At 37.7% G+C, this 15074-nt stretch overlaps 1 protein-coding gene across 6 annotated transcripts in view; it reads right to left on the bottom strand.

Annotated features, from left to right (window-relative positions):
• The window catches only part of XRN1 (5'-3' exoribonuclease 1), a 120914-nt gene that overhangs the window by 26366 nt on the left and 79474 nt on the right, over positions 1-15074 (bottom strand). For 3 of the 6 annotated variants that reach the window (XM_047874718.1, XM_047874717.1, XM_047874719.1), the window contains 4 exons: positions 12228-12284; positions 11962-12094; positions 3675-3744; positions 1125-1332 (listed from right to left, as the gene is read on the bottom strand). In XM_047874718.1, coding sequence (XP_047730674.1) covers positions 1125-1332; positions 3675-3744; positions 11962-12094; positions 12228-12284 — 468 coding nt within the window. Of the gene's footprint in view, positions 1-1124; positions 1333-3674; positions 3745-11961; positions 12095-12227; positions 12285-15074 lie in introns of those variants that run through there. The other 3 variants (XM_047874720.1, XR_007155582.1, XR_007155583.1) reach the window with 3 other exon arrangements.

Raw genomic sequence — 15074 nt, forward strand, 5'->3', positions numbered from 1 at the left:
TTGGAGTGAAAATGGCCTTCATCATATGTAACTAGTTTTGAATGGTTTTACTGAAAAGTAAAATGTTTATTTCCTTATTTTTGCGAGACAGAGCACAAATGGGGTAGGGGCAGACCGAGAAAGGGAGACACAGAATATGAAATAGGCTCCAGGCTCTGAGGTGTCAGCACAGAGCCTGATGTGGGGCTTGAAGTCACCAACTGTGAGATCATGACCTGAGCCAAAGTCAGACGCTTAACTGGCTGAGCCACCCAGGTGCCCCAATTGAAAAATCTTTAAAGCATGACAAATGCTATGGATTATACTAAATCAATATCCCTATGAAAATATTTTTTTTGCCTTCCAATGTACTGATATATTAACTCACTCAAACTAGTATCTAATGATTTTATTCTTAAAATCTTCCTCTTACACAAAAGCATCTAATAGATTAAAAATCACCTATTACTTATGGGGAACTGATTTTGTTCAGATTAAACTCTGAAAAAATATGCACCAAAATTTAATAGTGGTTACCTATGAAATTTGAGAGTATTTTTGCTTCTGTTTCCTTTGCTCTTATCTCCTTATCTGTGTTTTCTAATTAGTCTATAATGAACACATATTACTTGGATTAAAGTGAGGTTAAGATAAAAAAAAATGTGATTAAGATTTGGGGACATGGAATAAGGTTAAGTGTCTCTCACAAAACAATTCAATTTTGTCCCCAGAAAGATAAAATAAAGTAAATCACCCATGAGTTGCATAGTAGAAACTTGTAAATAACTTTTAATAAATTTAATTCTCTCCCTGTTAACGTTTCAAATTCATGTTATTTCGTAGTAGATATAACATTTGAGTTATATAAGAAAAAAATGGAAACGTTAGTTTCAAAGGTAAATATATGAAAACAAAACAGACATCCTCAGGCTATTTAAAAAATGTGTTTCTTCTTTAATATAATTAATTTTATAACAGAGGTAGAATGCTATCAGTAGCACTCTTTACTAGTCCATTAACTTAAAATAAATCTGAAATTGATTTGAACTAAAATTTTTTTAAAAACTAAGTCAAATTATGTTTCCACTTACAAAGTCTGCCTGTGATTTGTAAGGGGCAGAAAGAAATGAGACTAAGCGCCTTACTTGAGTAGGAACAAAAAGTGATTGCGGGGAATGGTTCAGGCCTCCCAAATGCCCAGAGGAAATTGATGAATTTGAGCTATAGTGATTCACAGCTGGTTGTGGTTTCACAATGGCTGTCAGCTTCTGATTTCCAGTTTCAGAGCGACTCCCATGAGAAAGATTCACCAAGGCACTTGTTGGCAGTCGATAACCTCTACCAGGTGAGCACCTAAAAGTAAACAGTTATTTCAGGGGGAAATAATACTAAATGTGTTAGGGAGCAGACAAATCAAATTATTTTTGGGTGGACAGTCAGTCCATAATCTGAATTAATAAACGTTACTCTTAAATTCAGCAGAGGAACCTGAAATCATAGAAAGATCTCAATTTATAAGATGATACATTTCTGAAAAGTTTCTGAATAGACTACTCAGTGCTACCAAGTAGGGGAACAACTCTTCTACAGGTGTGGTGTGCAAGGGATGTGTGTATGTGTTAGTTTGCTCTCAGAAGGCTGGCAACAAAATATCTGTGTATAACTAAAAATTTATGAATTAAATGTCAAGCTTCTTTTAAAAACTGGGTTGTACAGTTTGGTTTATGAAAGACCAGGAGATATTCAAATGTGGCACTGTTCTCAGTGGACCTCTCCCTACACAATAGGGCAAATGTTAACTTTGATCACATTTGTCTCCTGATCAATTGCTGAGTCTAGCCCTTTTTTATCCTCACCTTCCCATCTTAAAGTTATGGACCCAGGAAGGCTTAATAGACAAGTATTTGTGATTTCCTTCCTTCCTAGCCTTAACAAAAATATTAGATATTAAAATAAATCTTCTCTTGTCAAAAGTTCTTAACTCTATTATGCACTTTTTCTAAGAATATAATCCTCTTATATTAAGAGACGATGGAGTAGAATTATTTTACGACAAATCTTTATATGATTTGTAGAAAATATGTTCATGAGAACTATACTTAAAGATTCTGCATTATAGAAATGAGTGTACAGGTAATCTTTTACATAGCTCTCTATCAGTAAAGAAATCCAGTGCCTCTACCTAGGAGTGAAAAAAAAGACACTGAGAAAAAAGTTAATCATCTTAAAAATGTATCTTCTAAGTTACTGGGCTAAGGTTACTGGTGATCAAACATTTTCATGAAAAATAAAATCAGATATGAGATCCAGACTCTGCTGCTGCATTTGAAGATTGTAGACAGTTAAAGTCTTTCGGTAACAGGCACATTTGAGTTGTAAAACAACAGTAATAGCATCGTGAGGGTTACTTGGAAAAGGACTGACAATAGTGATTTTATGCAAATAAGCTAAACAAGGGGTGCCTGGGTGGCTCAGTTGGTTAAGTGTTCGACTCTAGATCTTGGCTCAGATCTCAGGGTCATGAGTTCAAGCTGTCTTGGGCTCCATGCTGGGTGTGGAGCCTACTTTTAAAAAGAAAAGAGACTAAACCAGAGTAATCAATTTTTTATTTAATTAGTCACTAATCAAAATAGAGGAGAAAAAGAAACTAAGCTAAATTCAGTTTAGCTTTCCAGCTAGTTTCTAGAAGGGAGACAGGAAACTGGAAAGGACTTCATTTAATCTTCACAAGAATCTAGTGAAGTATGTATCTTCATTATAAATGAGGAAATTGAGGGTCAGAATGCTTTTAACTACCTACTCAAGGTAACTCAAAGAATAAGTGAGAGAACCCATTCCATGTACCTTTCATTCTATCATAATCCTTTTTCCTGTATATTTTCTATCAGTGCTTCCCCCAAATAAATAAAACTCACCCATATTAATTTAAACAAAAAATCCAATTCTCTTCCTTTAAACCTGCTAACCTCCAGTTATCTTTTCTCTCCTTCATGATCAAACTTCTCAAGGGTCAGCTCAATTTCCTGCCTCCTCAAACCACCTGAGTCTGGCTTCAGCATCCACAATTCCACTAAAATGCAAATCTGATGTCACAGCTTTGATTTTGATGACTTCACATTGCTTTAAGGATGAAGGCCAAGATACCAAAATCTTAACATGTCCTCAAAGTTGGCTTACAAGTTCCTGCAGTGTGGTTCTTGCTTTTCTCTTTTACTCTAATCTTGTTAAAGTTCAGACACACTTGCATTTTTTTTTTTTTTTTGAATGACTGAATAGGTCCTTTGTTGTATGTTGTTATTTCTTCTTCATGACCACTTAACATTCTTCTTCCCTCTTCCTCCAGTTAGCTATTATTCATTCTTTAAGTCTCATCTTAAATACTTGTCAAGAAGGCTTTCTAGAATTCTCAGGACAAGTTATACTCTTATAGAAACCTGAACTTTTCCTTCCTAGCACTTCTCACATTTTAACTAAATAACGAATATTATAACCAGTTACACAATTATCTCCCCCACTAAAATGAAAGCTCTGTGAAAGTAGAAAGCATGTCTGTCTTACTCATTGCTACCTTCCCTGGTAGCAAGTATGATGTCTTGCATATAAGAGGAATTCAAAACGGAGACAAATAAGTACAGTAAAGTCACTGGTCACATGTTCATATTCACAAAGTACAATTATCATCAGGAAATACAAACCTTATTGTTAAGCCTCCGGGAAATTCTTCATCAAATAATACTTCAAATAGTACATCAGCTTCTCTGTTAGCTGTGAAAAAAAAGAGATTTAAAAATCATAAAATGAAAAATCAGCTTATAAGTTTTTGAACTTTGAGAAACATTAATTACAATTATCAAAAAGTAGTGCAGGGGAATACACTAAATGAAAAATAGATAAACTCACAGATTACCGGTATTAATTTAAAGCAAAATAATATTTTAAATTATACGCTTTGGGAAGATTAATTATGTTTTTCTCTCTGCTTTTGTCTATGTTTGAAATTATTCATACTAAGGGGAGGGGCCAACATGGCAGAGAAGTAGGGGGATCTGAAGTTCCCTCCTCTCTCAAACAAAGCAAGGTTGAAGATAAAGGACTTTGAATTCCAAGAGTCTGGGAGGCAAAGAGACAGTAGCTTCCAGGAACCCACCAGGACAACCTGACGGGCCAGAGGTGTGTGACTGCGAACTGGGAGAGATAAATTGAACGGAGGGGAGGGATCCCCTTCTGCAGAGACAAAGGACAAGAAAGAGAGGCTGGGGAAGCATGGGACTGTATCTGGACAAGAGAAAAACCATGGACCTGGACAGAGAAAGGGCCAATCTCTAATTGAGGGGCTTTCTCTGGACTGGGCTGGCTGCCTGGATCATGCACCTGGGCAGGAGGGGAGTCAGCCCCAGGTTCGGTGGCTAGGTCAGGGGCACAGTCCACAGTGGGAGAAAGTGATCCTCTCCCTGGAGTGCTGTGGGACAGGACAAAGCCTGCCTGCCTCCGCCAGTCAGAGAGTGGCACTCCCCCAGTACCCGGGCACATGGAGCAGGAGTTTGAATCCCAGGCAAGCGCCAGGGCACAGGAGTCGGCCGGGAAGGACAAACCGCCTTGGTTGCACCCATGGCACAGTGAGGACGGCTTAAACAGAATGGTTTGGGACACCTGGTCTGTGGAGGAGAGACTGGGGCGTTGTCATTTTTCTCCCCATTACCAACAAGGTGGGGCTTCAGGCATCGGCCCTAGGGCCCACAGCGGAGATGTGACCTGCCTAAACCAAACCACACTCCTCTGCACCTGGTAACTGCATATCTGCTGGAGTGGGATTGACGCTGACAGACAGCACCAGACAGCCCCTCCTCCAGACTAGTGCTGTTGCACTGCCTGGTTTAATTCTCAGACAATTCTTATTTATAGATATGCTCTTCCTTCCTTTTCTCCTTCTTATCTCTTCCCTCCTCTAGTCTGGTTACTCTGGTTATTGGTTTGTTTAAGCAGACATATTTAATCCATTCTCTTGATACATGTTCCACACCTCCTTCTTTATTCTCCTCTCTCTCTGAATTAAGCCATATAGTTTCTGTCTGGACAATTTTATTTTCTTTTTCCCCTTTTTCCTCCTTTATTTTCCTTTCTCTCTCTCTCTCTCTCTCTGGATTAAGCTGTATAGTTTCTCTGGTCAACTTTTATTTTTTCTTTTTCCCCACCCCTGTCATTTCTTTGTATGGGATAAGGCCTCTTCTATCAGCACCGCTTCCACCATGTTGTTTACTTGTAGCTGGTGTTTCTGGCTTTTTGTTTTTGGGTTTTTTGTTTATTTGTGTGTTTGTTTGTTTTTGTTTTCTGTTTGTTTTTGTTTGTTTTCCTTTCCAGGGCTACTTTAACGAACAAATCAAAGCACACCCGGTGGAGGGTTCAAAACATCACTACGGACAGGGAGATAAAGTAACCAAAGTCACAACAACAGAGAGCAAGTAACACTCTCCAAAAAAACATCTTCTACAGGGCCAGGCCCTGGACAATGTATGACCCCTCTTTAATATGGTAGTGTTTGCAGGTGCAGGACACATAACACGCTTTTAAAACACACATAAGGGACAAAAAAACTAGCCAAAATGACAAAATGGAAAAATTCTCAAAAGAAATTCCAGGAAGAAATGACAGCTAAAGAATTTCTCAAAACAGATATAAACAATATATGTGAACAAGAATTTAGAATAATAGTCATAAGATTAATTGCTGGACTTGAAAAAAGCATAGAAGACAGGAGAGAATCTATTGCTACAGAGATCAAGGAACTGAAAAATAGTCATGATAAATTAAAAAATGTTGTAAATGAGGTGCAAAATAAACTACAGGAGGTGACAGTGAGAAATGATGAGGCAGAGGGGAGAATAGGTGAAATAGAAGATAAAATTATGGAAAAAGATGAAGCTGAGAAAGAGAGATAAAAAAAATTCCGGATCATGAAGGGAGAATTAGAGAACTAAGTGATTCAATGAAATGGAACAATATCTATATCATAGGAGTTCCAGAAGAAGAAGAGAGAAAGGGGCCAAAGGTGTGCTTGAACAAATCATAGCTGAGAACTTCCCCAATCTGGGGAAGGAAACAGACATTGAAATCCAGGAGGCACAGAGAACTCCCTTTAGATGTAACTTGAATTGATCTTCTGCACGACATATCACAGTGAAACTGGCAAAATACAAAGACAGAGAATTCTGAAAGCAGCTAGGGATAAATGGGCCTTAACTTACAAAGGTAGACATAAGGGTAGTAGCAGACCTATCTACTGAAACTTGGCAGGCCAGAAAGGAGTGGCAGGAAATTTTCAATGTGATGAATAGGAAAAACATGCAGCCAAGAATCCTCTATCCAGCAAGCCTGTCATTCAGAATAGAAGAAGAGATAAAGGTTTTCTCAAACAAACAAAAACTGAAGGAATTCATCACCACTAAACCAGCACTACAAGAGATCCTAAGGGGGACTCTCTGAGTATTGCAAAGACCACCAAGGACCAGAGCCATCACTACAAGCACAAAACCTACAGACAACACAAGACTCTAAACCCGTATCTTTTAATAATAACACTGAATGTAAATGGACTAAATGCTCCAATCAAAAGACACAGGGTATCAGAATGGATAAAAAAATAAGATCCAACTATTTGCTGTCTACAAGAGATCCATTTTAGACCTGAGGACACCTTCAGGTTGAAAGTGAGGGGATGGAGAACCATCTATCATGCTACTGGAAGTCAAAAGAAAGCTGGAGTAGCCATACTTATATCAGACAAACTAGATTTTAAACTAAAAACTGTAACAAGAGATGAAGAAGGGCATTATATAATAATTAAGGGGTCTATCCATAAAGAAGAGCTAACAATTATAAATATTTATGCACCAAATTTGGAATCACCCAAATATATGAAAAATTAATCATAAACATAAGCAATCTTATTGATAAAAATGTGGTAATTACAGGGGACTTTAATACTCCATTTACAACAAAGGACAGATCATCTAGACAGAAAATCAATAAAGAAACAATGGCTCTGAATGATATACTGGACCAGATGGACTTGACAGATATACTTAGAACTTTTCATCCTAAAGCAGCAGAATATACATTCTTCTCAAGTGCACAAGGAATATTCTCCAAGATAGATCACATACTGGGTCACAAAACAACCCTTGACAAATACAAAAGAACTGAGATCATACCATGCATACTTTCAGATCACAATGCTATGAAACTTGAAATCAACCACAGGAAAAAGTTTGGAAAACCTCCAAATGCATGAAGGTTAAAGAACATCCTACTAAAGGATGAATGGGTCAACAGGGCAATTAAAGAAGAAATTTGAAAATATATGTAAACAAATGAAAATGACAACACAACACTCCAAACCCTTTGGGATGCAGCAAAGGTAGTCCTAAGGGGAAAATACACTGCAATCCAAGCCTACCTCAAGAAACAAAAAAAATCCCAAATACAAAATCTAACAGCACACCTAAAGGAACTAGAAGCAGAACAATAAAGAAACCCCAAACCCAGCAGAAGAAGAGAAAGTATAAAGATCAGAGTAGAAATAAATAATATAGAATCCAAAAAAAACACAAAACAAAACAAAACAAAAAAAACAGTAGAAAAGATCAATGAAACCAAGAGTTGGTTTTTTGAAAAAATAAACAAAATTGATAAACCCCTAGCCAGACTTCTCAAAAAGAGAGATAACCCAAATAGATAAAATCATGAATGAAAATGGATTTATCACTACCAACCCCTCAGAAATTCAAGCAATTATCAGAGAATACAATGAAAAATTATATGCCAAAAAACAGGACAACCTGGAAGAAATGGACAAATTCCTAGACACCCACACACTACCAAAACTCACACGGGAAGAAATAGAAAATTTGAACAGACCCATAACTAGTGAAGAAATTGAATCAGTTACCAAAAATCTCTCAACGGGGGCACCTGGGTGACTCACTCAGTTAAGCTTCTCACTTCAGCTCAGGTCATGATCTCACGGCTAGTGAGTTTGAGCCCCACCCTGGGCTTTGTGCTGACAGCTTGGAGCATGCAGCCTGCTTCCAATCTGTGTCTCCCTTTTTCTCTGCCCCTCTGCTGCTCATGCTCTGTCTCTTTCTCTCAAATATAAATAAATGTTAAAACAAAAAAATTAATTAAAAACAAAACAAAACAAAACAAAATATCTCCCAACAAATAAGAGTCCTGGACCAGATGGCTTCCCTGAGGAATTCTACCAGACATTTAAAGCAGAGATAATACCTATCTTTCTTAAGCTATTCCAAAAAATAGAAATGGAAGGAAAACTTATGGACTCATTCTATGAAGCCCACATTACCTTGATTCCTACCTGAGAGAGATCCCACAAAAAAAGGAGAACTACAGGCCAATATCCCTGATGAACATGGATGCAAAAATTCTCAACAAGATACTAGCAAACTGAATTCAACAACATATAAAAAGAATTCTTCATCAGGATCAAGTGGGATTCATTCTTGGGCTGCAGGGCTGGTTCAATATTTGCAAATCAATCAATGTGATACATCACATTAATAAAAGAAAGGATAAGAACCATATAATCCCCGGGGCACCTGGGTGGCGCAGTCGGTTAAGCGTCCGACTTCAGCCAGGTCACGATCTCGTGGTCTGTGAGTTCGAGCCCCGCGTCGGGCTCTGGGCTGATGGCTCAGAGCCTGGAGCCTGTTTCCGATTCTGTGTCTCCCTCTCTCTCTGCCCCTCCCCCGTTCATGCTCTGTCTCTCTCTGTCCCAAAAATAAATAAACGTTGAAAAAAAAAAATTAAAAAAAAAAAAAAAAGAACCATATAATCCTGTCAACAGATGTAGAAAAACCATTTGACAAAATACAACAACGTTTAATAAAAACCCTCAAGAAATTCGGGATAGAACGAACATACTTAAACATCATAAAAGCCATATATGAAAAGCCAGCAGCTAATATCATCCTCAATGGGGAAAAACTGAGAGCTTTCCTGCTGAGATCAGGAACACGACAGGGATGTCCACTCTCACCACTGTTGTTTAACATAGTATTGGAAACCCTAGCACCAGCAATCAGACAACAAAATAGAATAAAAGGCCATCAAAATTGGCAAAGAAGAAGTCAAACTTTCACTTTTCGCAGACAACATGGAAAACCCGAAAGACTGACTAAAAGACTGCTAGAACTGATACATGAATTCAGCAAAGTCGCAGGGTACAAAATCAATGTACAGAAATCGGTTGCATTTTTATACACCAATAATGAAGCAACACAAAGAGAAATAAAGAAACTGATCCCATTTACAATCGCACCAAGAACCATAAGATACCTGGGAATAAACCTAACCAAAGATGTAAAAGACCTGTATGCTGAAAACTATAGAAAGCTTATGAAGGAAATTGAAAAAGACACAAAAAAATGGAAAAGCATTCCATGTTCATGGATTGGAAGAATAAATATTGTCAAAGTGTCAATACTACCCAAAGCAATCTACACATTCAATGCAATATCAATCAAAATTGCACCAGCATTCTTCTCAAAGCTAGAACAAACAATCCTTAAATTTGTATGGAACCACAAAAGACCCTGAATAGCCAAAGTAATACTGAAGAAGAAAACCAAAGTGGGAGGCATCGCAATCCCAGACTTTAGCCTCTACTACAAAGCTGAAATCATCAAGACAGTATGGTATTGGCACAAAAACAGACACATAGACCAATAAAATAGAATAGAGAACCCAGAAATGGACCCACAAATGTATGGCCAACTGATCTTTCACAAAGCAGCAAAGAGTATCTAATGGAAAAAAGACAGTATCTTCAGCAAATGGTGCTGGAAAAACTGGACAGTGACATTTAGAAGAATGAAACTGGACCACTTTCTTACACCATACACAAAGATAAATTCAAAATGGATGAAAGACCTAAATGTGAGACATGAAACCATCCAAATCTTAGAGGAGAAAGCAGGCAACGACCTCTTTGACCTTGGCTGCAGCAACTTCTTACCAGACATGTCTCTGGAGGCAAGGGAAACAAAAGCAAAAATGAACTACTGGGGCCTTTGGAGTTTGCAGTTTTGAAGGTCTTGCAGTAAGACAGATAGAAGATGACAAAGATCTGAAAACATCGTAGTTTATTTAATAAAAGGAAGAGAATGGAGAGAACAGAAATATTATTAGATAGAATTGGCAGGGGTCTGTGACCTGTGTAGATAAAAAGGATGGAGACGGGGGCGCCTGGGTGGCGCAGTCGGTTAAGCGTCCGACTTCAGCCAGGTCACGATCTCGCGGTCCGTGAGTTCGAGCCCCGCGTCGGGCTCTGGGCTGATGGCTCAGAGCCTGGAGTCTGTTTCTGATTCTGTGTCTCCCTCTCTCTCTGCCCCTCCCCCGTTCATGCTCTGTCTCTCTCTGTCTCAAAAATAAATAAATGTTAAAAAAAAAATTAAAAAAAAAAAATTAAAAAAAAAAAAAAAGGATGGAGACACCAAAGATGACTCCAAGGTTCTGGCTGAGATGACTTGGTCGATTATGGATGTCATAACTGAGATATGAGACACATGAGAAAGATTGCAATAAATTTAGATAGGAACAGAGAAGAATACATTTGGCAGAGAGGCTGATGAAATATATCTGGCAAGATTAAATTTATCCAAAATGCCAAGGTAAAGTGAAATAATTAGCTATAATAACGTTTTGAACTCTAAGCCCAAATTAATAATACAGTCACATTACTTGAGAATTGACTAACCCTCCCACTTCCCTCCATCTCCCTCTCTTTTTTTCTCTTCACCCTTCCCCTACTCCTTTCCACTTTATTGGTTCTGTTTCTCTGGAAAACCCTAACATAATATCTGATAATATACTAGCCTGTGGTAGGAGTGGAGGGATGTCTGTATTTTTTATTAAAAAGGACTAGGCAAAAATGAACTATTGGGGCCTTTGGAGTTTGCAGTTTTGAAGGTCTTGCAGTAAGACAGATCCTTTACTGCCCAGCCAAAACCAAGTCTGCAGAGCTCATCCAGTGTCCAACATCCAGCTGTACCTTTTAACCTGACCCTTTTACTTGAAATCTAAACTCAAGAAAGTGAGGCTCAATGAGAGGCAGGAGTTTCTCCTCTGAAGGCTTAAAGCTCACCTTCTAGGTTCCCATTCCCCATCTGAGGGAGGGGCCATTTCTCAGAAGATTATTAAGACTGTAAAAGATATGAGGATTGTTCACTCCCTCTAGTAAAGATGACTATGGAGATGAGGTCTCAGCTGAGGACAGTAATGACAAATACTCCCTTTTTTATTCCATGTCCATGGCAGACATAGTTAAAAATCAATGACAAAGCTCTTTCCCACTCAGCATAGATACAGTTTTAAAATCCTTCTCAAGACAAAATCCCAAGCAGTCACTATTACTGATAGGAGTGGTCAGAAGAAAGGAAACTTCTACGTTATCAGGGTCCCAAGACAACTTGACTAGAATACAATCCAATAAGCTCAGTATGTGAACAGCTGATGCATGGGGTTGAGCAGATAGCAGCAGGGGCTTGTTGTTTCATCACACCCATCTGACCCTTACCATTCCTCGCCCAAACAATCACACCAAGGTTGAGTGCCTGAGACAAGAAAGGACAGTGCTGCCAACACCCTGACCCCTTGGCACCTGATATGTTGCTTCATGCTACTTTGACTTTTTTTGGAATCTATGCTGCAAAGCAGCTCATGCCAGGCATCCCTCTGAGGCACATTTAGATCCTTAGTTGCTTCTTCCTTTTTCCCTCCATTTTCTCATATTTTTCTTTTTAATAAAAAATACATGACATAAAATTTACCATCTTAATGATTTTTAAGTGTGCAATACAGTTAACTGTATGTACATTATTGCTCTCTGCTTAGATATAAGACACTTAATTTGTGTTTTACTTTGCAATACATATGCAGTTGAAGACACACCAAGTACTGAGATATTACCCCCTTTAATTCCTATGATGGTGCCCCGAAGGCCAACTGGAACTGAAAAGTTCTCTCTCACATTTACCACACGGTCAAAAAGACGAAATTCTGCATCTCGATCAGGAATGACTCCATGTTGCTGTTCTAAAGGCTGAAGAGAAGAAAGCTTTAATTATTATAAACTCTAATTTGAAATAGTTTTTCTATTACTATAACAAAAACATTGTGTTCTTTCTACACTTTCAAAGTGAAAACAACTTTGAATTCTTTGATAGGAAACTTACTCTGTACAGCAAATGGGGCTTCACGGTCACTCGTACCTTCTTATTATTCTTTCTTTGCTGAAGAAAAAAAATGTTTAAATATTTAAAAACATAAAATTATAAAATTGTTATTTGACTTTATATTAAAAATATAAAATTATTATTCATTTGGACATGATTATATTTAAAAAGCCAAATGAGTAATTAAAAGAATATTTGAAGTTCTTCAGATGCAGCAAGGAGGAATAATACATACTTAAAAATTTTTTTTAATTAAATTTTTGTTGAAGTATAAGACACAGAAAAATGCAAAGTTGTATGCATACAGCCTGTGAATTTTTATGAGCTTATCTATGTATAACCATACTGAGTTCAAGAGAGAAAATTAGTAAGCACAACATAAGAACTGTATTCCTTCCCAGTTACTACCATTCCCCAAAATAACCTTATTTCTAACACAAAAGATTAGATTTATCTTTTGGAACTTTATGTAAATGTTATCCTACTCAAATACTTTTTTACTCTAAAAAGAATTATATCTGATGGCCAATGAAGATTTATATTAAAGGAAAAAAAGGTATGAAGTACTGATCTATGACATTACTGTGGGTTTTCTGGCTACTTATTAAAATTAAGGTGGCATTCATTTAACAAAGTCCTTGCTTTTGGAATCTTTCAAGAAATTGGCTTTGATGTTTGAATTTTTGGATCATCTGACAAATGCCTGAAGAAGAGTTTGTCCCATCTTTACTCCTTGTTAATTTTTTTTTTTCTTTTTTTTTTTCTTTTTTAAAAAATTTTTTTTTTTTCAAGTTTATTTATTTTTGGGACAGAGAGAGACAGAGCATGAACGGGGGAGGGGCAGAGAGAGAGGGAGACACAGAATCGGAAACAGGCTCCAGGCTCTGAGCCATCAGCCCAGAGCCCGACGCGGGGCTCAAACTCACGGACCGCGAGATCATGACCTGGCTGAAGTCGGACGCTTAACCGACTGCGCCACCCAGGCGCCCCTACTCCTTGTTAATTTTGTGAACTCACACTCAAATGAAGCATCAGCTTCCTTTTACTGTAAGATAGAAATATTATTACCTGTTCTATCATAGTTTATATCCATTGAAATCCATAACTACCATTCATATTAAATATTTTTTAAATGAATTCTCATCTACTAAGAAAAAATGGCAGCAGTTTATTTATACGGCAGCCCCTATCTTAGAACATAGTTTATGGAAATAAGCACAAAAGGCATAAAACAGCTCCAAGCTAGAGGCCATACAGTAGAGTTCATGTATTTATATATTGTAAAATGCTCAAGCCTTTAAATAGAGCCTATTATCTTTTATTACAAAGATATTTGATTTATTCTTTCAAATGAATCTTTACTGAGTTCCATTTACATGCCACGTATTAATCTGGGTGCCTATTCCTTTTCTGGCTGTGACCTATTCCTTTAGTCTACTTAGAGAGACATACAAGAAATAAAATAAGGAAAATATATAGTATGTTTGATGGTAGAAAGCACAGAGAAAAATAAAGCAGGTAAAGGGGATCAGCAGTGTGTAGAGAGGTCATGATTTTAAACCGAATGAACAGGGGCGCCTGGGTGGCTCAGTCAGTTAAGTGTCTGACTTCGGCTCAGGTCATGATCTCATGGTTTAGTTCATGAACTGGAGCCCTGAGTCAGGCTCTGTGCTGACAGTTCACAGCCTGGATCCTGTTTTGGATTCTGTGTCTCCCTCTATCTCTCTCTGCCCCTTCCCTGCTCATGCTCTCTCAAAAATAACTAACATTAAAAACAAACAAACTAGAATGAATAATGAAGGCAGTACAGACAAGATGTCTATGCTTCCAGCCCACAGCACACTAGGACTAATAGGGTACAAGTTATGCCCACTGACAACAGCAAAAGGAGAAAAAAATAAATTTTTATTTAAGGTGTGGTTTTTTTTTTTTTTTTGGTTTTGTTTTTTTTTTGAGAGAGAGAGAGAGAGAGAGAGAGAGAGAGAGAGAGAGAGAGCATGAGCGGCGGAAGGGGCAGAGAGAGAGGGGGAAAGAGAATCCCAAGCAGGCTTCACACTGTCAGTGCAGAGCCTGATGTGGGGCTTGATCTCACAAACTGTGAGATTATGACCTGAGCTGAAGTCAGGTGCTTAAACGACTGAGCCACCCAAGTGCCCCCAAAATAAAAGAAATTTAAAGTAATTTAAAAAAGCAGACACCAATCCTGGGCCTAGAGTACTGCATGTGAAAAAAAAAACACTCTAAGCACTCTAAACACTCTAATACCTCTAAGCACTGATTAGAGGACATGGCAATCAAACCTGATTCATCAGGCAAATTTTAAACAGGAATTTTCACAATAGGCTCCAACCACAGCTGCTAAATGAAAAGTTCTGGGGTCTGGCTACTCAAAATGTGATCACTTGGGAACTCATTAGAAATGCAGAATCTCAAACCTCATCATAGAACTAGTGAAACAGAATCTGTGTTTTAACAAATCCTCCAGTGACTCATTTGCACACTAAAGTATGAGAAGTATTGCTGTAGGGGTGGAATCCAGAATACACTTGTTAAAAAGATCCTTTAGTAATTTTGATAATTAGCTGAGTTTGGGAACCACTGCCCAATAAGAAAACTACTGATAATTCTAATGAAGATCCTACATTATAAAGAAAAAGTTTAATTATGTTCAGAATGTTCTATTTATTTTTTTAGCTTTTTTCTCCTTTTCTCTATTATCCTAATAACATTATAACACTAAAAAGAAAAAAAAGCCACTCCTTGACAGCACCTCCTTAACACATTAACTGGTTTTAAAAACATTCCTGTCTTAATCTATATGCACACACATCTAAAAAGTGTTGCAAC

This window comes from Prionailurus viverrinus, chromosome C2 (assembly GCF_022837055.1).
Source record: "Prionailurus viverrinus isolate Anna chromosome C2, UM_Priviv_1.0, whole genome shotgun sequence".
Classification (NCBI taxonomy): Eukaryota; Metazoa; Chordata; class Mammalia; order Carnivora; family Felidae; genus Prionailurus; species Prionailurus viverrinus.